The sequence below is a fragment of the Gopherus evgoodei genome, chromosome 9 (assembly GCF_007399415.2).
Source record: "Gopherus evgoodei ecotype Sinaloan lineage chromosome 9, rGopEvg1_v1.p, whole genome shotgun sequence".
Taxonomy (NCBI): Eukaryota; Metazoa; Chordata; order Testudines; family Testudinidae; genus Gopherus; species Gopherus evgoodei.
In genome coordinates, this window is record NC_044330.1 from 102025763 (window position 1) to 102052584 (window position 26822).

The 26822-nt window shown below is 41.2% G+C and overlaps 1 protein-coding gene across 3 annotated transcripts in view; it reads left to right on the plus strand.

Moving 5' to 3' along the window:
* MCF2 (MCF.2 cell line derived transforming sequence) overlaps window positions 1–26822 on the plus strand; it is a 92709-nt gene that overhangs the window by 60648 nt on the left and 5239 nt on the right. For all 3 annotated transcript variants that reach the window (XM_030576207.1, XM_030576206.1, XM_030576208.1), the window contains 16 exons: window positions 1095–1183; window positions 2700–2788; window positions 4960–5026; window positions 7035–7150; window positions 7262–7331; window positions 7861–7953; window positions 8450–8542; window positions 10411–10536; window positions 11601–11822; window positions 15464–15556; window positions 20307–20385; window positions 20985–21048; window positions 21868–21974; window positions 22102–22214; window positions 23640–23752; window positions 26111–26211. In XM_030576207.1, the coding sequence (XP_030432067.1) occupies window positions 1095–1183; window positions 2700–2788; window positions 4960–5026; window positions 7035–7150; window positions 7262–7331; window positions 7861–7953; window positions 8450–8542; window positions 10411–10536; window positions 11601–11822; window positions 15464–15556; window positions 20307–20385; window positions 20985–21048; window positions 21868–21974; window positions 22102–22214; window positions 23640–23752; window positions 26111–26211 (1635 nt within the window). The remainder of the gene's footprint in view (window positions 1–1094; window positions 1184–2699; window positions 2789–4959; window positions 5027–7034; window positions 7151–7261; window positions 7332–7860; window positions 7954–8449; window positions 8543–10410; window positions 10537–11600; window positions 11823–15463; window positions 15557–20306; window positions 20386–20984; window positions 21049–21867; window positions 21975–22101; window positions 22215–23639; window positions 23753–26110; window positions 26212–26822) is intronic.

A 26822-nucleotide genomic window follows, 5' to 3' on the forward strand; every position in this document is an offset into this window, starting at 1 on the left:
CCCTGTCAAATGCTTTAATGATGCTAAAACACAAAGGGTGAAATCCTGGCTCCACTGAAGTTAATGGGAGTTTTACCTTGATTTGAGTGGATCCAGGACTTCACCCTAGAACTTTGAATCAGTCCTAATAGAGATGAGTAAGGCTCCCTACATTAGCTACAGGCTGTCTTCCTTATAAAAAGCATGTCTAACATCTCTCTCACAAAGCCTGTGGAAGTAAATGGAAAGACTTGGTGTGGGTGTGTGTGTGGGGGGGGGTTTAATAGTCAAGAAAAATAGCAATACCTTAGCCAGCCATTTATCTTTGTGGTTTAAAAACATTATTGGTCTATAGGCATCATATCATGAAAGATTTTCCCCACGTTTGAGGATGGCCAGCATAATAGAGTCTGGAGCTGTCCATTGACTCTGCTCATATCAAAGGAACCGGTCCTGATTGATTTAAGTACCAGTTGTGTCAGTTGATGGAGCCAGGAATCTCTTTTTAAAGATTTTGTAAGACTCAGCAGGACAACTGTCTGGCATCCTTCATGTTGTTCATCTTCAAACTTATCTCTTCAGGCAAAGTTGTCTGACTCTTGGTTATAACCGAACATTATGAGTCAGTGCTACAGCTGGTGTGAATCAACATAGCTGCATTGGAGACAGTGGAGCCAACTTACAGCAGATGAGCCTCAGGCCCTATTGTTGTAAATAGGGCTTTTGTAATATAATCACAGTAGGTGGTATTTCTTCAGACAGGTTATTAGAGAGTGTAGCTCCTTATAATTTACAGAGGCTTCACTGATTTTGTTCGTTTGAGTTACAATATCCCCTACTTGGAGAGATGTTTCTATGTACCCAATGAGCTTTTATTTTATGTCCTAATAATCTATTGCTTTTATTCCACTTTTCGTAACAAAATTGTTTGATATGTCTGAGGTATTTTTTTTTCAATTAGGAGTGTATTCAGTTTGCCTTTAGCTTTAATTAACTGATTATACACTCTCTGGACAATTTATATTTATGCAGGTGATCTCATTTTTTAATCTCTTCCTGCAATGCTTCCTTGGTTACAGTTATACATTGTGTAATTGTGCGTTTTTCTATCTAAGGCATGGATTTTAATTCCAGTTTAAAGTTTTCATTTGACATCTCTCTCCCTGGGAAGAAAACATCAAGAAAATCTCTCAACTCTCGTAAGGTAAAAATTATTAGTGAACCTTGAGTGGGTTTTACATGGCAAGATCTGAAATCATATTTTTCCAGGGACTGATAGGACTTAGATTCTGGGGTTTTTGGGTGAGATGTCTTGCATCCTTTTTACTCACACCCTGATTGACTTCAGTGGGACTATTCATTCTTAAAAGTTAAGTACATGCCGAAGAGTTTTCCTGGATTGGGGCCAAAATCACTTTTCTTTATCGATTTCCTGTTTTAGATCTGGTATAACAATGACATCAATCAGGAATCTTCAATGCTTTGAAGACTAGAAATAAAATTATAACCTCTCTCGCTATCCAATATCAATAGTGGAGACTGTTTTAAGAGTTGTAAAAACTAACGTAATTTGGATCTTTCTTTTTAATTCTGCAATCTGTTTTATCCAAGAAGGATGCATAAAGCACACCAATCAATAATTTGGGGTTTTAAATAATTTAACATTTGTAGGTTTGAAGCCTGTTGTTTGTGTCCTTATCAGAAAGCTAATATAAAAGAGAGAGAGAAAAATAAACTAATGGAGTTTCTTGTTTTGCTTAATAGCAGAAATAATATTGAAATAAATAAGTTAGGCATTTATTACCAGTATACAACATACTGTTGCAATTGTTATTTCATTTGGCACTTGTAATTATAGCTACTATGTAATTATTACATTAATATGTAGTCTATTTATGTAGCTAGAAATTTATCTGACTTTTCATATACATTACAACTTATACTTGTGGCCTTTGCACATATATGGTACCTAATAAATGTTGTACAATTGTATTAGAATATCCTGATTATTTACCTGTATTTATCTAAATTACTTGAATTTCCTATTTCATGAGATTAGTCACCACTAAGGCCCCAATTCAGCAAAGCACTTAAGCATGTGTCCAAGTCCCTTTAAAGTTAAGCACAATCAGGCCACCACAGTGACTCTGAAATTCTCTCGTAATGCCCTTACATATTTATTTGTAGACTATGAAATTGAGCATTATTATTTGTATTACCATAAAACCTAGGAGGCCCAGTCATGGGCCAGGATGCTCACCACTGTACAGACATAGAACAAAAAGGCAACCCCATTCCCAAAAAGCTTGTAACCGATATTTTTAGACAGTAACCTAGCCAAGGAATTTTTGGGAGAAAGTTGGACAGCTCCCCCGCAGTATGTCATTTTAAATTTTAGCTTTCGTATACTGCAAGGAAGTTCCGTGGTTCCAGGGCTGCCCGGGGGTGGGGAGTGGGGGCACAATTGGGGCAATTTGCCCCAGGCCCTAAGCCCCAAAGGGGCTCCCACGAGAATATAGTATTCTATAATATTGCAACTGTTTTTTTATGGAAAGGGCCCCCAAAATCTTCTGGGCAGCCCTGCACGATTCAGCATATCTTATCCAGGACATCTTCCCCAGATGGTTCTTGTGTTTATTGCAGAAACTGAGCTGATTTGATATTGGCTCAAGGATACCCATCTCTTGAGTTCTCTCTAATATGTACTGTTTCCATTCTAGATTGAAGTAATGCATGACTATCAAGAAAAAAGGAATTCCTTGCAGTCTTTTATTTCGGAAAGTGAAGACAACTTAGATATACTAAAAGGGTATGTTTTGTTTCATATATTATCCTATTAGAACCTCATGTAGAATATCTTGTGTTCAGAAGATCTGCTTAATGCAAAATCAGAACCTCTGTTGAAAGCATCACGAAAGGAAGAAAACGATAATAATTATTAGTTGAGTCTTATCCTCAAAATGCACTCTCTATCAATGGAAAAGGAATTTTGAGTGCAACAATTCTCTTGCCTGGTGTGTAAAAATCAAAACCTATCAATAAAGTTCCAGTGCCAATGTAGCTTAGATAAATATGTGAAAACAGTGATTAAGAGGGGACTTACGGAGCTCTTTGTAGAAGATTATTTCATGGCAAGGGAGAGCAAAGGGAAGATCTGTGAATAGAACACAAGTGCAGGTTTTCACATGTGAGCAAAACACTTGAACAAATGTCCTGAAATAGAAGCACGGTATTTTTAACAATTTGATCTTTCTGTTAGATCCACTGTGAAAGCTAAAATTCCACAGTTTGGCTTTGTTGTAGGGGTACAACCTAGAATGAGACAGACACGCAGTCTCGAGTTTGCTGCTGTAGGAGCAATGAATCTCCACTAATATGACATGTCTGTCCATTCAAGCAGCTGAGCTGAAACGGCCCAGGAATGCTGAGGACATTGTTAAATTTCTCTCTCCCTGTATGATCTGGTGTGTGTTTGGGATAGAAGCTGGGCCATGGCTGGAACATGATTTTTATTCTTTCTTTATCTTTCCACCCCTCAGGTGTACGGTGTATCCACCAGTTTTCATCATTTATTTTGGTCGTGTGCTGGTTTGTTCAGGCTTCTGTGTGTCCTGTTCATAGATTTGGCTTCTAATTTTTTTTATTGCCCATGTGAAAATGATTAGGGCAAGTCAGTTTATATATACTACTAAAGTGTGCATCACGCTGACAAACTCCTGAGGCTAGTCGCACAACTGGAAGAGTCGCAGGGAATAGGCAAGAGTTTAAAGTTTCTAAAATATGCCAAGCTACTCTTTGGATGTGAGCACAGCCTTAGTGCTTTTAAAGAATTTGAAGGAGCTGTTGACATGGAAAAGTACTGTCCTTTCACTGCATGTCCAAAGCATTTTTGAGGCTGACAACATCCATCCCATTGAATGAGTCTAGAGAAGACATACATAGATTAGCAGTCACGGTAGCACCTTCCAAGGGTCAACCTCAGAGCTAGTCTTTGCTACCACATGCCACTGTAGTGTGTCTGGTGAAGACGTGCTGTGCCAACGGGAGAGCGCTCTCCCATCAGCATAATTACTCCACCTCAATGAGCGGTGGAAGTTATGTCAGCGGGAGAGTGTCTTCTGTTGACTTAGCGTTGGCATGGACGATGCCTAGGTCTATCAAGGAGGTGGCTTCTTCACACTTCTGAGCAACATAAATTACATCAACTTAAGCGATAGTGTAGGCAAGCCCTCTGTGTTGTCTTCTGTAAACGCTTGCTATTTACCATGTTCTGAATGCAGTCTTTTGAGAATGCACTACGTTTGCCTCACTTTGAGAGAGATCCTTTTTGGCCAAGATTTTGTTGGTGCTCAGAAGAACTGGGAACATGCAGCATTTAGGGAAACATGGGGAGAGAGCCTAAGAAGTTCAAAATCCTTTTTCAAGGCTAAAACACAGTGCTATTTTTTTAAGCTTAAATGAACCTTGTCTGAATTTTAACATAGTAATTCCCCTCAAAACACAGTTAAGAAAATGATCCTTTAGTGAAATTTTGTTAAGAACAGCCAATTATTTGATGTGTACTGAGGAGAAAGTGGAGTTCTTAATGTAGTAATCTGTTTGGGTGTTATACTTTGATAGGAAGTGGATACATTAAAATTAATGGTTTGGTACACAACCAAGTTGGTGTTTACAATAAAATACAGGCATGTAGGCAGTTAAATGCTCACTCGGAATTCACCAAGTATAAATAAAATGCACATAAACAGCAAAGGGCCTAAACAAAATCCTTAATTCTGCATTTAAGGTGTATATGGCCCTTTGATCTGAGATGGATTTAATCTGTTACTCATTACCTGTCCTACTGCATCTGTACTCATACTGCCCCTAATTGTTAAAGTGTGGCTAATTTCAGGCATATTTACCGTGAAATTGAAATACAATGGCTCAACCCTGCAAACATAGATGGAGCATTTCTGATTATGTTTGTTTTTATTTCAGCCATGTCATAAACGAGCTAATAGAAACAGAGAGAGTGTACGTAGAGGAACTGTTCACCGTTTTGATGGTGAGTTACTTAAAAATTCCTCATGACTGCTCTCTGATGTGTTTTCTGAAAGGCATCTGGCCAATTGAACAAAAATGTGATTTGGTCAATTTCTACTTTGCTGTCATATCCCGGGTGATCTTGAATTTTTCTCCCATCATTTTTATTCAGACAACATGTGCACAGTATGTGTCAATACAAGCTTTTAATCTATAATTAGAGTGAAACCTTCTGTTCACAAACATATGTCTTGGTAACTAGTTTTATCAATGATTGGAGAGGAAATATACAGAATAAGCTGCAATTTGATCGTATGCACAAATACATGAATGTGTATGTATGTGTATAAAATATAATATACTGGCTTGCTAGATTGAAATCCTTTCTCTTCTCCCACCCCCATGCTTTTTTGAAAACATCCGTTTCTTCTCCAGACATGGCATTTTATATAGCAAGGCCCGGTAACGGTGATTAAAACTGAAATGATTGATTTCCTTTAAACTGATTCAAGATTTATGTTCCTGCTGCATCTTAAAGTCAGTAGTACCTTCATATTTAATGTAAGATATGCCAGCATTGCTAATAAGCAATTGTGCAAAAGACACGCATTTCAAAGCTGATGTAGGTGAAGTTATATATTACTGAATTCGTTATTCCTAACTGTTTGACTAGATCCATTATATGAGTCACATGTTGTCATCAGTGGTGTGTAGCATGCACTGAGTTCTGTGGAAGCCACATGTGTCCGCACCCGCAGTTAGAAGCTGTCCCTGAGGCTGGCTACTTATCATCCTTTTCACAAAAAAATTATATATCAAGCAAAGAGACAAAAACAGGGGCAGTCCAAAGCTCTGCCCAGTTCATTTTTCCCCAGCTGTTTTTTCTTTTGTGTTAGTTCTCCTTGAAGTTATTGTCTCTTTCCAGGGATTACACAACTGGGTAAATATTTTTTGCAGTGGTGTTCTAATGTGACCTTAACGTACAGTGCTATACTTTAATTTACTAATAAAATATAACAATTTATAGTACAATAATATCCCTTATGCTACTGCCAGGTTACCTAGCACAGATTCCCTTTGGAAAATGCAGTTGATTTCAAGGGGCAGATGCTGTAGCAGAGGGGAAAAAACCCTTAGGCGGCAGGAATCAAGGAGAAAGGGATCTGGTGTTCCGAGAGTGTATTGTTGAATGGCAAAAAAGCCCATTGATGTTGTTATTTGATATCTAGCAGTCTTTTGCTTTGTTACAAATTTCCCACCACATCAGACCTTGTGAGAGTATCTTTCATTGTTTTCCACTTAACAAGTTGTCAGCGATGTGTCTTGCAGTCATAACAGCAGATGGGTAACCAAGACAAATATTCCTCCAGGACCTCTCCCTCAGTTGTACTGTAGAGAGATGCAAACAGCAGTTTGTCTTATCAAAATACAGCATGTCTCCGAAGTAAATGGCAATTTAATGGGGGGAGGGGGGTACTTTCCTTATCCTATTGTATATCTAAAAGTTTCAGAAATCAACTGTTACATAGTATGTAAACACAGACCAAAGCCATGCATGTGTATATGTAAATGAGAGGGCAGTCTGGATCCCTAACAGTAGAGCAATTTTCTTCCATGTGAGGGCTCTGAATTCTGTTGCCAGATTTGGTCCTAGTCTCCTTGCCCTGTTACATACAGGGAATAATGCTGAGCACAAGCATCACATTCAACCCCTAGGTGCAGGAACAGCTCATGTTGCTCTGTAGTTTCTTCCCCGTGCTGTCTGATGAAACAACCATGCCATGTGAAGCTCTCCCCATCAGACAAATGTCACTGCTACTCAACCTCTGAGGGCGAGGGGAATTCAAAGAAAAAAATAGGAGAAATCGAGAAGATATGGAGACTAAAAAAAGAAATAAAAGGAAAGTACTATTTTGTAACAACCTACATTTTATTGAACCTATAGTCGTGTATCTTTCCATCTAGTCTTTAATATGGCAATAAACCAGGCTTATATAGTCCTAATCATGAATACCTGCTGTGTCCTACAGGGCTACAGGGCTGAAATGGATAATCCAGCAATGGTTATTCTTATGCCACCTGCCCTGAGAAACAGAGAGGATATTCTCTTTGGGAATATGCCAGAGATATATGACTTCCATAACAAGTAGGTAACTAACTGTATATTCCCTTTCTTTATTAGTTCCCCTTACAAACGGACTGCTCAGGTGCTGTTGCATTCACAGTCACATTGTGTCTCTCCCTTAACCTCTTTCAGAATTTTCCTACACAATCTGGAAAGCTGTGTTGGAGCCCCAGAGCGAGTGGGGCTTTGTTTCCTGGAAAGGGTTAGTGAATCAATTGTCGTATTTAGAACAGACTTTGTAAGCCGCATTTTCCCCCTGATACTTAGCATTCCTCAGCTTGATGCTTCCTATATGAAATAGCAGCCGCTGGACACTGTATTTATGGGAGAGAGACAAGGTAGGTGAGGTAATATCTTTTACTTGGCCAACATGTGTTGGTGGAAGGTACAAACTTTTGAGCTATACAGAGCTCTTCTTCAGGTCCAGGGGAGCAAGCAGAGCATCTGAGCAAAAAATGTATTGTGCTCACATGTCCAGCAACATATGGGGAAAAGCAGCAGGCGTGGCAACAGGCCTGTCTACTCTGTAGATCTCCTAATTTTAGGAAGTGACTCTTATTTCCCATCTAGCTGGTTGTTTTTGTTTTAAATATGTATTCTTCTAATCTGCAAGTGAAATAGAAGCTAAGAAGGGTATTTGGTGCTCATCTTATTCTGCCTTACAGTTGTCATTAAGTAAGAAGTTCGAGAGTGCATGTACTTTAAAATTGATTTATTTATTCTTCTTGCAGCGAGAAGATTTTCAGATGTATGAAAAATATTGTCAGAACAAACCCCGGTCGGAATCTCTGTGGAGGCAGTGTTCAGAAAGCACCTTCTTTCAGGTCTGCTAATTATTCATGGGCAAAGCATGCATGAATTATTTTTGCAAAATGCAGCATTCATGTCCTTATCATTGCAACCTTATTCCTCATTCTATACATATGGGATATCCCCCATAAATATCAACCACAGTTACTTGAACATATGGCGTGTAGAATAGTAAATTATTGTGCATCCTATTCATAGATTTCAAGGCTGGATAGAACCATTGTGGTCAGATGGTCTGACCTCCTGTGTAACACAGGCCAGAGAACTTCACTACAATAATTCCTGGTTGAACTAGGGCATATCTTTAAAAAATCCAATTTTGATTGAAAACTTGTCAACGATGGAGAAACTTGCACAATCCTTGGTAACTTGTCTCAATGGTTGATTACCCTCACTATTAAAAAATTGTGCCTTATTTCTCATCCAAATTTGGCTGGTTTCAACTTTCAACCGTTGGATCTTGTTATACATTTGTCTGCATGTTTACTTTATACTATTTCCTTGGTACAGGAATGCCAAAGAAAATTAGAACACAGACTTGGGCTGGATTCCTATTTGCTCAAACCAGTACAACGTTTGACAAAATACCAGTTGCTTTTGAAGGTATTCATATGTCGTCTTTTAAAGCATAAGGAACTAAGGGGCAGTCTAGACTAATGGATATTCACTAGCCATCACCCGGAATGCTTAGGCCTTAATTCTGTGACATTGCTGGTGGCTGTTGGAGAGTTTTAAATTCTCTTTGATGTCTGGCACATACTGAGGGCAACATTCAAAGCACTGTACTACTGAAGTCTGAGAATGTCTTGTTGTTACTGCACCTCTTAGCAACTTACTCAGGAACAGAATTGCAGACTTGTATGCTATTCTCTTCACTTACGTGGTTGGTGACTTACTGGATCATTCTTAAAATTGCAGCAGTCAGTAAGCCCTCATGCAGAGCATCGTAATGATGTCTGAAGAAGGCCTGACTATTTGAATAAAGGGGGAAGAGTTGCTTAGGTTTTTTAACCTTAGAAATATCCAGAATATCAAGTCTTACCTTCCTTATTTTTGTTGGATGACCTGGAAGTGTAGACTGGGATCTTTTTCAGCCCTGAGTTGAACAGATATAAATGCAGAATATTTAACAAAGCGAACTTTTTGCCCTAATGTTCTTTACTAAATAATCTTAAAATTGACTCCTCCTTTTAATGAATCAGGTTTCGCTTCCTTGGTTTCTTAGTTCTCCAGCTTTCCAAGGTAGACGAGACCTGACTTTCTAAATCAGAAGCCAGGAAGAAAAACCCCCCAAATACCTGTATTTATTTTACTGTCAGGAATGCTCTACACAATGTGAACAAAGCCACCAACCCGATATCTCCCTCTCCCTAGTCCCTTAACCTTTAACTTTTAACCTGTGATAGGCTCATATCTGAATACGGCTTAGCTTGGCTTCAAAACTGAGAAATTCTATAGGGAGGGGAAATTCCATATTGGAGGAGGAAACAAGTATTTGTCACAAGTTGTCTTTAGGAGGTTGCTTGAATCTGCTCAGTGATATGAAATGAAAGAATCCTGCAGGAAATGGAACTATGAGTAGACACTATGGTCACAGGAGCATGATAAATGAAATGTACCACATTGGCATGTCAACTTTTTCGTAGGTATTTCTATAGTAGCCATCACCCTCCTAGCTGAGTGCCTCACGGACTTTAGCGTATTTGTTCTTGCAACACAGGGAAAGGCCATGGTCCCTATTTTACAGATGAGGAACTGAGGCACAGAGACACTAAGTGACTTGTCCATGGTCACATGGGAAGTCTATGGAAGAGCAGGCAAATGAACCCAAGTCTCCTAAGGGCCAAGCTAGCACCCTAACTACTGGACTACCCTTCCACTCAGGTTGGGGGGATGTACATGCAAAGTTATAATAGAGAGAGCGAGAAAGAGATCAGCTATATAATGTAACTTTGTATGTGTGTATATTATGGATAATACAATTTCTAAACACTGACACCTTGGTTACTCACTTACTGCCTCTGTCCATTGTTAAAGGGTTTCATCTATAGTTATCCAGGGTCTCCCACTGTTAGGTATACCACTGTGAGGTATCTTGTTTTAGCCGCTGTTGTGAGACTCCCTTTTCCTAGAATATTATTCTCTGATGTGTGAAACCTACTGTCTCGGTTCCATGTCCTTCATTTATCACAGCAGCAATATCTTCAGAGAACTCTGGGAGGTTAATTGAATATGACCTCCCTGAACCAACACTCACTGTCTTTAATGAAGCTGAGAAAAAAAGCTGTGTGTGAATGTGGTGCTTATATGGCACATTTTCCATACTACCGTGAATGTATTTTAAATGTTCCATTTTCCCCCAAGATATAAAATAAGATACACTGGCTTCTGAACTATTGCAGTTTCATGAGCAATGGAGAAAATGTGTTACATTGAAGTGAAAACACACAGCCTTTGATTTCTAATTACAGGAGTTGCTAAAATACAGCACAAGCTGTGATGGAGTTAAAGAGTTGCAAGAAGCTCTGGTTGCAATGTTGGATTTACTAAAATCAGTCAATGACTCTATGCATCAAATTTCAATAACAGGATATGATGTAAGTACATCTGGGTAATGAAAAACCTTTTACTCCAAAGTTCTGGGCATCTTAATGGGAATGGGTAGAGTCCAAACAGACAGGGAATGAATAGACTCTAATGTGAATAAATATGATGATAAAAAATATAGTAGACAAGACAGTTACAAAATTAATAGGATGGGAAAACTCTTCCGGGTGTCGATCTTTCCTCTAATTGCATTAGTTGGGTAAACACTTTCCTTGTTTTTGTATACATGCAAAGGGCATGTTGCAGGTGCAGTCCCAGAGCAAAGCCACTTTGTAACACAATCTCCATTTCCCTCCTGGTTCACCCAATTACTCACCCACTGTCAGGGCTTTTTCATAAAATTTCATAGAATCATAGACTTTAAGGTCAGAAGAGACCGTTATGATCATCTAGTCTGACCCCCTGCACAATGCAGGCCACAGAATCTCACCCACCCACTCCTGTATCAAACCTGTCTCTGAGCCATTGAAGTCCTCAAATCATGATTTAAAGACTTCAAGGCACAGAGAATCCTCTTGGGGTCTAATTTATTAAATCCTCCTGAAACCCCATTCCTGTGGACCCTTCCGGGCTCAAACCCTTGTCCTTCCTGAGGCTTCAGGTCATAGTTTCTTGTTCCCCCTAGGCAGGGAGGCTCTGCTGGTCCCACTCCAGACCCTGGCTTCTCCAGAAAGTCCTTCCCCTGGGATATTTCCTAGGTTCAAATTGGGTTCAAATTACTCCCCGCCCCCTGGTGAACTTGGAACAGGATATTCACAACCCTCTTTCCTGGGCTGTGCATCACTCCGGATAAGTTTCCACAGCTTCCCTGTTCTTCCCCCAGCGTAAACTCTTCCCCTTGGAACAGGGTAACTACAGCCCTCCTTCCTTGGTCGGTGCGTCACTTCTGGCAATTGGCCCCCATTTCCAGCTTGGTCTGCTGATCCTTCCAGGGAGACCTATTCTCAGAGCAACCAGGCCTTGGGACCTGCCTTTAAAGGGAACAGACCACCCTGTTGCAGGGCGTGTTTTAAATTTTTGACTGGTGATTATTTATTTGCTGTGTTATTACCAGGGGGACTTGAATGAACTTGGAAAAGTATTGATGCAAGGATCGTTCAGTGTTTGGGCAGGACACCGGAAAGGCCCTACAAAAATGAAGGATCTTGCCAGGTTCAAACCAATGCAGAGGCACCTCTTCCTGTATGAGAAAGCCCTGGTGTTTTGTAAGAAGAGAGAGGAGCATGGAGATGGATATGATAAAACCTCTTCATACAGTTTTAAGCATTTTTTGAAAGTAAGGAAAACCTAGTAACGACAGGAAATTGCATTTATGTAATAAACAGGCAGTTTTCAGAATTGGGAAAGTATTATTTATCTAATAGACAATAGTTCTCAGCTATTAATACTCATGATGTACATGCCATTACTGCCAGCCTAATGAAATAATCTTTTCTGATTTCAAAAAACCACAAATTCCCTTGTTCTCCAAGCACAGAATGGGCAACACCCCAAATTAGAATCACAGGCAAATCTTTCATTTCAAAGATCAGATGACACTTGTCAGTGAAATTATGCCCTGGGCAAGCCATGCATGAGGGACAGGGATGTGCTTTTGGGAAATATGAGTCCGCTCCTTCTCTTAAGCATCAAGGAAATTGTAGTCCAGCCATGTAATCCTGCTGAATTAAAGCTCTGTCTGAAAGCCAATGGGGATAATGAGGCATCATTCCAAGCTTCTCAATCACTGCCAAGGCTTTGAGGCCTCCTGGTAAGACCAGTCCCTGCTGAGGCAAGAAGACGGCAAGGCCATACCTTTTCTGGAACCTGTTCTTAGGACAGAGCAGATCACCCTGCTCTTGCACCCTCTGATTCCTGGAGATGTCTGAGCAATGGCAGCTAATCACCTGACTTCTCAATTGTCTGTGTAGTTGGAAAGGTAAATAGATGACCCCTCTTCCTCTCTCGCTACCCTTCCTCCTTTGGTGAGGATTAGTTGCTACTAAAAAGGTAAGTTTCAATAAGAAATAGCAGAGAACAGAACTCAAGTGGTGTAAACAGCTATCCCAAGGCACCTACAGACCCTGGTGTCAGCAAAGGTCAGAGAAACCCCAATCTATCGTTCTCCTGTTTCCTGTCTGTCTTAGGGCCCATTGTGCTCCAGCTTCCCTGATGCCCACAAGTGCTAACCATTATCAGTGAAAATGCTATTGCTTTCCCATTATACTGAAAAGCACCCACCCCATTAAGATGGACTCTTTCCAGTGCATTCCATGTGATAAGCTCCTCCGGGCAGGTGCCATGTTCTCCTCCGGCCAGCACAGTGCCCAGCCTCTAGTGACTAATAATAATTGTGTGTGTGTGTGTGTTTGTTTGTTTGTTTGTTTGTTTGTTTGTTTGTTTGTTTGTTTGTTTGTTTGTTTGTTTGTTTTAGAGCTGAACAAGTCTGTATTTAGAGCAGGGGTCGGCAACCTTTGGCACACGGCTTGCCAGGGTAGGCACCCTGGTGGGCTGGGCCGGTTTGTTTATCAGCCGCGTCTACAGATTCGGCCGATGGCAGCTCCCACTGGCTGCGGGTCACCGCTCCTGGCCATTGGGGGCGGCGGCAAGCAGCACGGGCCGAGAGATGTGCTGGCTGCTGCTTCCCGCCGCCCCCATTGGCCTGGAGTGGTGAACCATGGCCAGTGGGAGCCGCGATCGGCCGGACCTGCAGACACAGCAGGTAAAGAAACTGGCCCAGCCTGCCAGGGTGCTTACCCTGGCGAGCCGTATGCCAAAGGTTGCCAACCCCTGATTTAGAGGCTAAGCCTTCATGTATGGAACTCCCATTGACTTGGATGGGCTTGGAGAGTTAGGCCCTCACTCTATTCAGAATCTCTTTACGTATGTTATGCTCTCTCAAGTCTGTTCAGCTCATAGGCACATTAGCAATTGCAATGGGAGACCAATAAATACCGGGCCATTTATTTCAATATTTGTTAGTTTTTCCAAACATCATCTTTTTGTTTCTCGAGAGTGTCTCTTTCCTTGTAGGAAAAGTTCCTAAGTGCTTTTATAGATTCCAGAGTGGCTGCATGGGGAATCCTTGTTCAGAGGAGAAAATCCAGGGTTCAGCCAGTCTTAACATTTGTCTGGGTCTGCTTCACTTTCCAGCTGTTGAGCTGCAGAGCCGAGTGATTTGTGATAAAAGAATTATTTTCTTTTCCATATTGGTGGCATGAGGGACAGAAATGTGTTTCTGAAGCCCTGGATTTGTTTGGTTAGTGACAGTATTGAATCTTTTTTTTGCTCAGGGAAGAATGTTTTTCAGAGATGTCTAGTTTAGGAATCTGTTTAGTGGAAGCTGTGGAACGAGAAATCTATCAGAGTAACTTCATTTGAGAACTGTATATCTGTAAGACTTTGGGATAATAATTTTAAATGCCTGCAGATACAGTACTTTTCTGAGAAGGGTTGGTTTAAGACTATTACAGTAACTTACTCCTGGCTACTTTGTTCCTGATTCCAGTACTTTATAATCTTCTAGACCATCACTTGTGGCATCTTAATGATATTTTGGTAACACCGAGAACATTCATTTAAAAAAAAAAAAAAAGAAAAAAAAATTTAAAAAAAACCTTGCAAATCCCTATGCCAAAATATGCACAAATAATAGAAATTGAATCATTTGGAACAAAAATTCTCAGCCCTTGTAGTATTTAATTATTAAAAAAAATGGAGCTAGATTTGGCTTTTGGCAGCATTATCCGGAGTAAATGCGTTCTCAGAAGTTCACAGTGAACTCTGGGTATTTATACCCAAAAGGGTTTGGAAATTGCCTGCGGAAACTAAGGAAGCTAATTAGCAACTTCCTATTTTCTTGAGGACATCTTTCATAGTTATGGATAATGGTGCCAACATTTAAAAAACACATAGGAACAGAAGGTTTAGCCAGGTGGCCTAATCTGGATATTGTCTCTTTCATTCAGACAGAAAGCTCTGTGTGTGTGACATATGCAACAAAATACATCATTACTAGAGCTGGTTTGAAACACTACATTGCAATAATATTTTCCCTTTTTTGACCGTCTAATTATTAGCTGTCAATTCCTAGCACTTTGTGCTGTAAAAGTGATCAAGAAGCATGTTAATGCACTTACTTTAGAGGAATAAGCCCAGTATTAAAATATTGCTTAGTATCTTTTGCTGATGAGGCAGTAATCTGGTGGTAGGTTTAAGAAGTAGGACAATGGCTTCCTTGGTGGCTAGACCTTCTAGAGTTTTAATCCTAGTTGAGTCACTGGCTCTGTTTGTCTTTATACAAGCCACAGGATCTCTTTGTGCCTTGGTCACCTCCAGCCAAATTACCAAAAGTGGTTTTGGTTTTGGTTGTCCAGCTTTTGGCCTGATTTTCAGAGTTGCTGAGCTCTCCCAGCTGGAGCTCTGGGAGCCTGCTGCCCAAGGTAGATTAAGTTGTACAACTCTGTCTCTCAGAAATGTTGGCCTTTAATGGTAGACCTGGGTGAAAAGCAGAACTGCGCTGAAACTTGGATGCTGTGTCTGAAATTAGGAACGAGTTGTGGTTATTTTTTAAATCTTCTCCTCAGCAGGAAGTTGATGCACAAACCATGGAGAAGACCTGAGACTCAGACCTATGATCCCTCTTCTAAATCACTCCCACTGATCCATGAATGTTATGGAAAGTCCCCAGAAGGGCACTGCTAGCTCCAAGAAACCTTCTATAGATGTTACAAACAGTCTAGCAAAACAGTGTGAACATCTGTAGATAACCATTTTCAGTCACTACTGAAAATAAACATTTTTGGTGAACTTTGTTAATTTAGGGTGGGAACTAGGGGATTGTTTAAGATGAACACAATGTGTGAATTCATGGTAAAGGTCTAAAAGACATTTGATTTTCAGATTAGAATAAAAGTGCATGCAATTCTTTTAAAACAGATGAATGCAGTTGGAATCACTGAAAACGTGAAAGGGGATCATCGAAAATTTGAGATCTGGTACAGCGGACGAGAAGAGGTGTATGTTGTTCAGGTGTGTGATTTTTAAAATGCCATATTTGTTTTTATATCCTCATAGTGCTGTTTAAACTGGTGGACATTCAGCTGAGAATTGTCTGTCTCTTTGTGAACTGGGAAGTCTGGCTGGTACATGGACCCGTTTCTGTTCAGCTCCCTCGCTGCTCTATTAGCCTGATAATGATCCAGTAGATTAATAGAATAGGTTCTTATGCTGCCTTTGTTTAGTGGCATCTGCACTGGGCCATGCTCAAGATTAAGAACATAAACTGCCTAGTATACTGGAAAAATCTGGCTAGAAATCTGGCATGCCATGAGGAGGCAGCAAATCACCAGAGAGCATTCCATAGGTACAAAGAGTCTGAGATGAGACTAAGGTTAAAGGCTACCGCAGATGATCAGCATCAAGAGACGATTTCATCAGAGTCTCTTTACTGGCAAAATGTTCTGAAAAGGCTCATTGGCCATTGTGAGAATGCTTGCTACCCAAAACCTAGCACTGTGTAACACTTCAGATCAGCTGTATGTGCCAAACAGTGGAAAGTTCCTTAAAATTGTGGAGTTGATGGCTGAGTTTGATGCTGTACTCCAGGAGCATCTAAGAAGGGTCACCACCCAAGAAATGTACACACACCACTACCTTGGAAAAACAAAATGAGATCATACAGTTACTGGCAACAAAAGTCAAACAAAAGATTGCGGCAGATCTGAAAGTCAGCAAAATATTACTCTGTTATTCTGGACTGCACACCTGACATCAGCCATATGGAACAAGCGACTTAAAGGGTGCGTTTTGTATTCACAACAGAACCTAGTGAAAATGTCCCTGCAATGGTGAGTTTGCAACAAAAACAGTATGCAGCATTCTGGGTTTTTGAATACATAAGTGATGGCCTCTCCACTTTGTTGCTAGTAATGTGTTGGATGGAAACTTCTATTTTCATTGTCTTTGGGGAACATGAAGTTTTTCACTTGCTAAGGCCCATGCGGTACAAGGAAGTTCCTCAAGCTACTGCTCAAGTGGGTCCACAGTCCCAGATCATCTGGACCTCAGGAACTAAACTCAGCAGCAGCTGTTTCTTCCGCCTCCACCACACTCTTCTCTGATCTAGACTTTTCTTCAGGAACGTGCATGGTTACATCCATTTGAGATGGAGATATGGATGCTGCAGTAACTGTTAGGTCACCTGCACTCTGACTAACTGGGAGATCAGGCATCTCCTCACCACTCACATCCTCACGGGGGCCGGAAGGCTCACCATAAATATTTATGTCTCTGTATCTCAGGAGAGCTCCTTCCTGCTTAGATAGAAAAGCTTCCTTTGCTTGCTTTCTTCTTCTGAATGCTGCCCCAAGAGGCGTTTTCTTCTTTCACTCATGACTGCTGTTCTGTGCCAGCTATAGTGGCTCTCAACACTCAATTGAAGGGGACAAATAAGCAGGCTAGCAGGGCCTGAGTGAGGGAAGATATCACCGTCTGAAGGGCCTAACTGGCTCCTACTACTTCAGCTGACTGCCTGTTCTCCTCAAGTGGGTTCAGGGAAGCAGCAGGAAACAGGAAGCTCCCTGAGAAGCTGGTGTTAATCAGTCCAGGCTCCTGGGAATGCTAGAGAGGTACATCAGAGGCTCCTCCTCCTCTCTCTCCCTGCAGCTCCTACTAGTTTCTATTATTCCCTCTCCCCTTTTCTCCTGCCTGCCCATTATGTTTCTTGTGCCCTCCTTCCTCCAGCACAGCACTCCACCATCTCCTGCCCCGCAGTCTGGCACCTGAGGCAGCCGCCTCAGTTCGCCCCATGGTAAGGCCAGCCCTGGAAACTAAGGATGTTTCAGCAAATGAGTTGCTTCTACAAGTCTGTTTCCCAGCCACCTTTAATCGATATCCCTTCCAAAACACACGGTCGCACCAAAATGTCACTGCAAGATGTGACACATCTTTCTTCCAAACTTTTTATCTGTATTTTAAGAGAATTTTATTAACTCTCTCGGTGAAATCCTGGCTCCATTGAAGTCACTGGCAAAACTCTCAATGATTTCATAGGATTTCAACCTATATTTCCAGCTATAACATCTATGGGTGTGTAGGTCGAGTAGTGGAGACGTTATTGTGTCTGATCGCAGGCAGCAAATCCATAATTATAAAAGTACTCTAAGGAGAAGACTGGATTGCTAACTGGAAACAGAGCCTTTCGTTCCTGTTCAAATCCAGCATTGGACATTAGTTAATCTATTCAGTGGTTTTTATGAATGAAATCATGGAATGGCTACATTATTTAATAAATATGTGAGAAATGCACCATTGCTATTAGCATGGAAAGCAGATCTGTTACCTATGTGTTAGGCTGTGGTGTTCATTGCACCAGAAATTGCTATTTTCAGAAGCAGCAAAGAATCCTGTGGCACCTTATAGACTAACAGACGTTTTGGAGCATGAGCATCATCTCGAGCATTGGCACTCTCATTGAAGGACTGTCTGGATATATGGACTCTCTACTCAGACCCTATGCCACCAGCACTCCCAGCTATCTCCGTGACACCACTGATTTCCTGAGGAAACTACAATGCATTGGTCATCTCTCAGAAAACACCATCCTAGCCACCATGGATGCAGAGGCTCTCTACACAAACATCCCACACACAGATGGAATACAAGCTGTCAGGAACACTATCCCTGATGATGCCACAGCACAACTGGCTGCTGAGCTCTGTGCCTTTATACTTACACACAACTATTTCAAATTTGATGACAATATATATCTCCAGATCAGTGGCACTGCTATGGGCACCCGCATGGCCCCACAATATGCCAATATCTTTATGGCCGACCTGGAACAACGCTTCCTCAGCTCTCGTCCACTCACGCCCCTTCTCTACCTACGCTACATTGATGACATCTTCATCATCTGGACCCATGGGAAGGAGACTCTGGAAAAATTCCACCACGATTTCAACAGCTTCCACCCCACCATCAACCTCAGCCTGGACCAATTTACACGGGAGGTCCACTTTCTTGACACCACGGTGCAAATTAACACCACATTAACACCACCCTATATCGAAAACCTACCGACCGCTATGCCTACCTTCATGCCTCCAGCTTCCATCCCGGACACATCACACGATCCATTGTCTACAGCCAAGTACTGAGGTACAACCGCATCTGTTCTAACCCCTCAGACAGAGACCAACACCTACAAAATCTCCACCAAGCATTCTCAGAACTACAATACCCGCACGAGGAAATAAGGAAACAGATCAACAGAGCCAGACGTGTACCCAGAAGCCTCCTGCTGCAAGACAAACCCAAGAAAGAAACCAACAGGACTCCACTGGCCATCACATACGGCCCCAACTAAAACCCCTCCAACGCATCATCAAGGATCTACAACCCATCCTGGACAATGATCCCACACTTTCACAGGCCTTGGGTGGCAGGCCAATCCTTGCCCACAGACAACCTGCCAACCTGAAACATATTCTCACCGGTAACTGCACACCACACCATAATAACTCTAGCTCAGGAACCAATCCATGCAACAAACCTCGATGCCAACTCTGCCCACATATCTACACCAGCGACACCATCACAGGACCTAACCAGATCAGCCACACCATCACTGGTTCATTCACCTGCACATCCACCAATGTAATATACGCCATCATATGCCAGCAATGCCCCTCTGCTATGTACATCGGCCAAACTGGACAGTCTCTACGGAAAAGGATAAATGGACACAAATCAGACATTAGGAATGGCAATATACAAAAACCTGTAGGAGAGCACTTCAACCTCCCTGGCCACACTATAGCAGACCTTAAGGTGGCCATCATGCAGCAAAAAAACTTCAGGACCAGACTTCAAAGAGAAACTGCTGAGCTTCAGTTCATCTGCAAATTTGACACCATCAGCTCAGGATTGAACAAAGACTGTGAATGGCTTGCCAACTACAGAACCAGTTTCTCCTCTCTTGGTTTTCACACCTCAACTGCTAGAACAGGGCCTCATCCTCCCTGATTGAACTGACCCCGTTATCTCTAGCTTGCTTGCTAGCATACATATACCTGCCCCTGGAAATTTCCACTACATGCATCTGAGGAAGTGGGTATTCACCCACGAAAGCTCATGCTCCAAAACGTCTGTTAGTCTATAAGGTGCCACAGGATTCTTTGCTGCTTTTACAAATCCAGACTAACACGGCTACCCCTCTGATATTTTCAGAAGCTTACAGCTCATCTATAAAACAAGCGCTCCTGGCCTGACCACATCTCTTCCTAGATGTTTTGGGGGGTTTTCTGGCCATTATTTAAACAAAAATTTTGAAAGGAAATGTTTAGCTTTATATTTACTTGAAAATCCAGTTGTAAAGACATTGAAGCTTGGCATTTTGAAATGTGTATGGTGTTGCCTTAGAATTCTGAACCAGCTCCGTTTTTCACATTGAAATGTGGGAGCTGATTATTCATAAGCAGGTTTTGCCTTTGGGTGTTTTGGAGAAAGAGTTACTTTTGACTGCACCCCTTGTGTTTTGATGAGCGCTACGTGATTTCCATTTACAGTACAACCTTTGCTCTCTGAATGTAATGGAAAAGTTTAAATAATTTTGGAGACTCAGGAACGTTTTCAATATAATTAGTCATCATCAGAGGCTATAACCTTGTTCTGGATAATAGGGATTTTTGAATAATTACAGTTTAGATAACTGAAGTGCAACTCATTTTTATAATGGGGGATTTGTAAAAGCGAATTTCAAATTGTTCTCCTCTTTCAGGCCCCAACAGTAGATGTGAAGATGGTGTGGTTAAGTGAAATGAGAAAAATTTTGTTCAAGCAGCAAGAGCTTATAAAAGGTACATTTGAACCATTTCCTGATGGTGTTCACTACAGCAGAACCTTTCTGATGCTCACATTGCTAATCTGCAAACCCAATCATTCTCAGCAGAGAAATAGCAGCTTCACTCCACTTTTTGCAAAAAATCAAATAGCTGATGACTCCTGTTACTGATACTTTATTACTTTTAAGAAAAATATTATAGTACATATACGAGTATAACGGGCAGTATTATTATAAGTAAAGGCAAATTACCCTCGTGGAAAATAAATCAGCATTATCCTTTTTTGATGTCAGCATCTTGATATTTTTAAATTTCATATTTGTTCTCTTAGGCCCTTATGCAGTAAGGTATTTCAACACCTGCCTCATTTTAGGTACACGAGTAATCCCTTGACTTTAATGGATTTACTTGCATGCTTACAGTTGGTAATCCAACTAATCTGCAGTTATGAGTGCAAATTAATGAGGTTCTACTTTGCCTTAAAAAAAGGTAGGGCACTGATTTATGCAAAGAAGTCTGATGTTTGAAATAACACTTTGTTTTGAGTGGGTGATGGCTCTGAGTGACTTAACAAATGACATTAAACTAACACAATATTTGCAACCTACTCACAGTTGAGAAGAAACCATCCGGTTTGTTTACAGACCAGATCCAACTTTCCCCTCAGCTGAGTGATGGGTAAGTCAGATGAGCTTCGACAGATTTGGAAAAAAAAAAATAATTATCAATGTTCTCTATTTAAAATACATCTGCAAATCCAGAGCCTTTTGGGCACTCTGGATGAGCTCTTCTCCCCCACTCTGGCCCCCTTATGCCATACAAAAGGGCTGGAAAAGTGGAGAAGGGCCCTAAAAGCCCCATATCCAGCCAGAGAGGATTCCACTGGTGCAGCACAGTGGAAAACAGCCGTAAGGGACCTCCTTGCAAGCCCTGGCATAGGAATGCAGCTGGTGGCAGGAGGGGAGTGTTTGGGATGAAGCTACAGCATGCAGTGCTGCAGTGTTTCTGGGAAGCGTTGACCAAGCTGCCATAGCTTAGAAAGGCACCCAGCGTGGCTTAAAGCCAGCCTCCCTCCCTTGAGCTGTGAATTCTGTGCTGTGCTTCTTAGAGGCACAGCACAGAATCTCACCCTCTGGTTAAAAGATCCACAGGAAGTCCATATTGCTTGGTGCACAGAACTCCCATTAAAATAACAGCTCTGAGTTTTGCATGCAGAAGGACATTTCCTATAATCTCAGCAGGTAGGGTGTAGGTCTGAAGAAATCTACAGCTAATATGGTGCTTGCACTTGGAGAAGCAATTGCTTTAGCAGTGTTTGTGTCCCCCCCCCACCTCTTCCCGAACCAATACGGACATCAAGATTATATGCCACTATAGTCACTGATATATTCAAAAGCACCTTGTAGTACCTGCTTAGATCCTTGGCTTGCCAGACTGAACAAACTTCACCAATATTTGAAAATTAAAACAATGACATATTTCTTTTATACATTTCAGAAAGCAGCACAGAGCCTCCATAAGCTCAGAAGAAAATGATTCTGAACGCACTAGTCCTATAATGTTGGATAGTATCAGCTCCTCCCCACAGAACAAGCCAAACCAAAGTATGTACAAGTTTGCAAGATCTTTCTGAGTGCATAATTACACTGCAGTGTGTTATATTCCAAACCAACAGCTGAAAAATAGATCCGTTATTTAAACCAAGGCCCTAAGTAACATATTTTCTTGCAGGTTGGTCTAGAATGTCACAATCTGTGGAAATTTGTGAAGGGCTTGAGGACTGGTCCAGCAACAATTACCTCTCTAATTGCTCAGACACAGAAGAAGAAGATGGGAGCCAGTTGGTTAGTGATGCATATAAAAATGCTTTATTTCAAGGGCACTAGATAGTTTATCTGAGGATATCCACTATAAGACTTCTCTTTTTATTAAAATCTGTATTTGCTTATGCCTTTTGTGTATTGGTATATGCAGTGCTGTAGCCGGGGTGGGCCCAGGATATTAGAGAGACAAGGTGGGTGAGGTCATATCTTTTATCTGTTGGTGACCTGAAGAAGAGCTCTGTGTAAACTTGAAAGCTAGTCTCTCTCACCAACAGAAGTTGCTCTAATAAAAGATATGACCTCACCCACCTTGTCTCTGTATATTGGATAAATTTTGGTTAAGCTAGCTCTTGAAAATGCCCCCCTAAATGTTACATGTGCGTATGAACCCTAAGTGGGATGTGGCCAACAAGAAAAAGGATTTCTGGGGAAAATGGACACGGTTGTGCAGAAAGCGATAAAGAATGAAAAGTCATAATTGGAGCTGACCTTAATGGTCACTGGGGAGAGACAGTAAATGCTTCCAAATGTACCATAGCAGCCATGGATTTGGACGCAAGAACAAGGAAGGGGAAATTAGCTTACAGTGCACCCAGACATGTGATTTGGTAGTCATTCACGCACTTTTCACTAAGAAGGAAGAACATTTGATTATCTATAAGAGTGAAAGGCTTAGGATGCAGATAAGTTACTTCCTGATAAGCTGAGCTGAGCTGAAGAACCTCAAAAACCTGTCAGGTCATCTTAAGGAAAAAACATTGCAGCTCAGCATAGACTTGCTAAGTTCTTGACTCTGGAAACATATCATAAATGAGAAAAAAATAGTCCAAAGCAGTACAGAAAACCAGAGATGGAAGTTTTTTTTTTCCAAGCAGCATTTGGGTGGGAGGATTCAATCTGTCCTTTGCAATTTTGTTCCTATTAATATTTTTTGTTATTGTGTGAGTGCTAGTCAAGGGGAACAGAGCACCGCCTGAGATCAGGACCTCTAACTGCATCAATATCTAAAGCACATTCGAGCGCTCTCTACAACTTGCAGCAAATGTTCACTTGATGTACAGAAAAAAAATAAGACATGGAAGTCACAACAGTATCAGAAGAAAAAGCATCATTTTTCTTCTAGCTACTAATTGGATTCAGGAAGAAGAAGAAAAGTAGTTCTCAGCACCACTTAATTTGATTTTAATAGGATGTTATCAGTTGCTGCATGTATTACAGTAATTGTCTTTTGTAGATAAAAATGTGTTTATAGAAGTGTTAAGAAAGCAGGTTGCATGTGAATACTTATCTCCAACATTGTTGCATGATTGTTTCTTATTATACATAAGCCAAGCAGGGTACCACTTTCCCCACAGCAGCCAAGAATAAAGACTGCTAAAAAAATTAATTACACCATGTTGTGGAACAGAGTTCTTGTGAAGTAATTTTTATTTTTTTTAATGTTAGTCTCCAGGAAAATATAAAGCCCTAGCAGACTGCAAGAAAAGAGGCTCGGAGGACCTGCTGGTTAAAAACGGGGATGTAATTCAACTTCTGCATGAGGACGGGGAAGGACAATGGTAAGTATTTTAGATTTCTTTTACCTTACCTCCAGGATCCTACAAGGTAACTATGTATGCTCAATTCAATTTAACTCCGAATATATCTGGTGTATAGTTGTTAGTGTGTGTATTCCACTGGAAAGCTACAGAATTAGCACAGGTCTAAACTGCAATCGTGGGGAACTATTGCGATTTGACTAGACATCTAGATTAGTGAAGCTGCCTGAGTAATTACCCAGGGTTCTGTGGGGCAGAGGGACTTGCTGTTCTGATATCTGAGCTAGCTAGATTAGAGCGAGCTCAGCTATGTCTACCTGAGCTGCAGCCACACCTATTGAGTGCAAAACAGCCAGCCCCTTAGACTCCTCACAAACTGTGTATTCCATTCTTATTGAGCTGGAAACTGTGACTGGGTTTCTCTTCCCTTCCCAGCTTGAATGAATCACATTAAAATCAAACACTTTGCGAGAACGACCTTTTTAAACATCTGATGTTTCTGTTTGAAACCTTGGTTTATCTTTGTCCTCCCCCTGTCCTCTGCAGCTCAGCTATGGGTCTTGTTCCTTTTGGGGCAATTAATAATAGCACTTAGCAATTACAGGGCGTTTTTCTTCTTCAAATTGCTTTGCAAGTGTTAACTAATGAACAGCGACAGCGTCATCTTTTGGCTTTATTTAAAGCAGTGGTTTTCAAAGACGGTTGGACGTGATGCCAATCACATCACTCCCTTGTGTACTGTTGGCTTTGAAACTGATCTGCCTTAAGCATGTCGGCCCAATGAGCCATTGGCTCGGGGAAACTTTGAGTTGGCTTGAAAGGTAAGGATTAACAGCTGGCTTTCTGCTTTCAGCTGGGAATACTGCCTAGGAAATTACTGTATCTGATGTCAAACCGTTACTCATTAGCTCGGAGGGCATGATGCCCTCTCGTAATTTGGCCTATGGTCTGGCTGCTCTTCCTTTTCAGGTTGATTTGTTACCTGGCTCTTGTCAGTCAGCCCTCAGAGTCCTCCCTTGAGTCCTGGTATGAAAGCAAGCTGCACCCTCATGCATCGTTTCCTATATTTTCATGGGGATGGAGATTGTGCTATTATGAGAAGTCTGAATTGGAGGGGTGCAGTGACTAGCTTCTAAGTGTGCAGATGCAAATTGCTCATTCGAGAATTCCTGGCCAAATCTGCATTTGTTGTGTTGTAAGGGACATTAAATTGAATGTTAGGAACATCAATATACAAAGCATCAAATCAGGGTTTGCGGTTTGTTGGGTTTTTTTTGAGCAATCACCACTTCCCATGTGGTTTTAGCGACACCATGTCACGGAGTCTGGCTACTGTGAATGTACACTAGAGATGGAGTTACACACCCACGGGTGTGTATGTGATCATGGTGATTTCTAGTGGCTCACAGTGAGTTGTAACAGTGTGACAGCTAGTGGAGATTCTCCTTTATCTTCTGTGGGGATGGAGGTTGGGAGCAAAAGGTCTTGGCCTGTTTTAGGGATGGGGAATTAAGGCACAGAAAGATTAAGTCATTTGGCCAAGGTCACGCAAGAAATCAGTGGCAGAGCCTGGAGTCGGTCCCTGATCTGTTGGGTCTCAGTCCAGTGCCTTAACCACAAGACTGAACCATGAGCTCCTGTTGTGACCATGGATCTGTTACAGCTGGATATATAGTATGAGACTTGAGGGGGAAAAACTGTAAAAATGCCAAGTATGCTGCACTGCGCTGCTCAGGAACAATCATGACGTACAAGGCTAAATGAAAGAGTCTGAACAAAGGATGGGCGTAAGGCGTTCTCAAGTACTCATCCTGACTCTGACGCTCCATCCCTCTGTGGCCTTGGACAAGTTGCATAAGCTCTCTTACCTGTCTCACAGGGGGATCGTGAGGAGGAATGAATGGAAAAACTGTTATCTATTGTTAGCACAGAATAGGTTTGATTTTATCGTGTAGTGAATTTCCAGGCATGGTTGAGACCATCAAAACGCAGATCAGCTGATCAAGGTGCCATATTTTGACACATTATTAAATAAAAGATTTGACAGACATGGAAATATTAAGATCCAAATTTTCAAACACAGGTGCCTAATGCTTGTTGCCTCTATCCTATAAATGCTTATGTGCATGATTAGGCCTATTGAGTTCAATACCGATGGTGGGTGCTTTACTTTAGACACCCAAATCCTGATTCAGCAAAGTACTTTAAGCACGTGCTTAAGTCCCATTGACTTGCTTTGCTGAATCAAGGCCACTGCTTTGAATATATTGTCTGTAATGTCTGGAACTTTTCAAAATTAATAATGAACATTGTGTGTAATAGGCCCTTTGCTGCTCTAAAGCTGCCCATGTTTTCCACTAATACATTTATCATTCAAAGGTTGGTGAAAAACCTGAACAGAAGAAAAGAAGGCTGGATTCCGGTCAACAGTTTGCAGATAGTAATCGGCGACTGTAGGTTTCGGAATGCCAAAGTCGCAGGTATCATACGATAAACATATATGAAATATTTTCAGAACTGGAATCAGATTTTTATAAACCACGACTTGCATTTTATTTTGGGTATCAGATGTGGCTATATAAAACTCAACAGAAAAAAACAGTTAATCGTATGAAAACAATTACTCCCGAAAGCTTACAAAAGTAGTACATATGAAGCTGCTGCTCTATTTTGTTGATATTTTGAGAATTTGTTGTGATTTTTAAGACGAAGGCACTCGTAAAATAATGCCAAATATTTCAAAATGTAGATATTGTAAGAGCGCTTGGTACTGTATGATGGGCAAAGAGATGGAGTCTAGCCATTAAGGGATTTTGTCTACATGTTGCTGCAAGTTTGGTCCCCTGTGTGAATATATCATCACCTAGGCAAAATCATGTCACTCTCTAAAAAGATATTCGTGCCTGATCCAAAATCCTTTGAAGGGAGTCTTTCCATTTACTTCACTGGACTTTGGACCAGCCCGTATACAACTTTGTTAGGCCTCACTATTTTATTCACCGCTGACTGCTGGCTTACTGGGTAAAGTTTATTGATAATAGACTGGGTTTCTGTGAAAGACTCCTAGATTCTAAAATGTATTTTTCCCCCA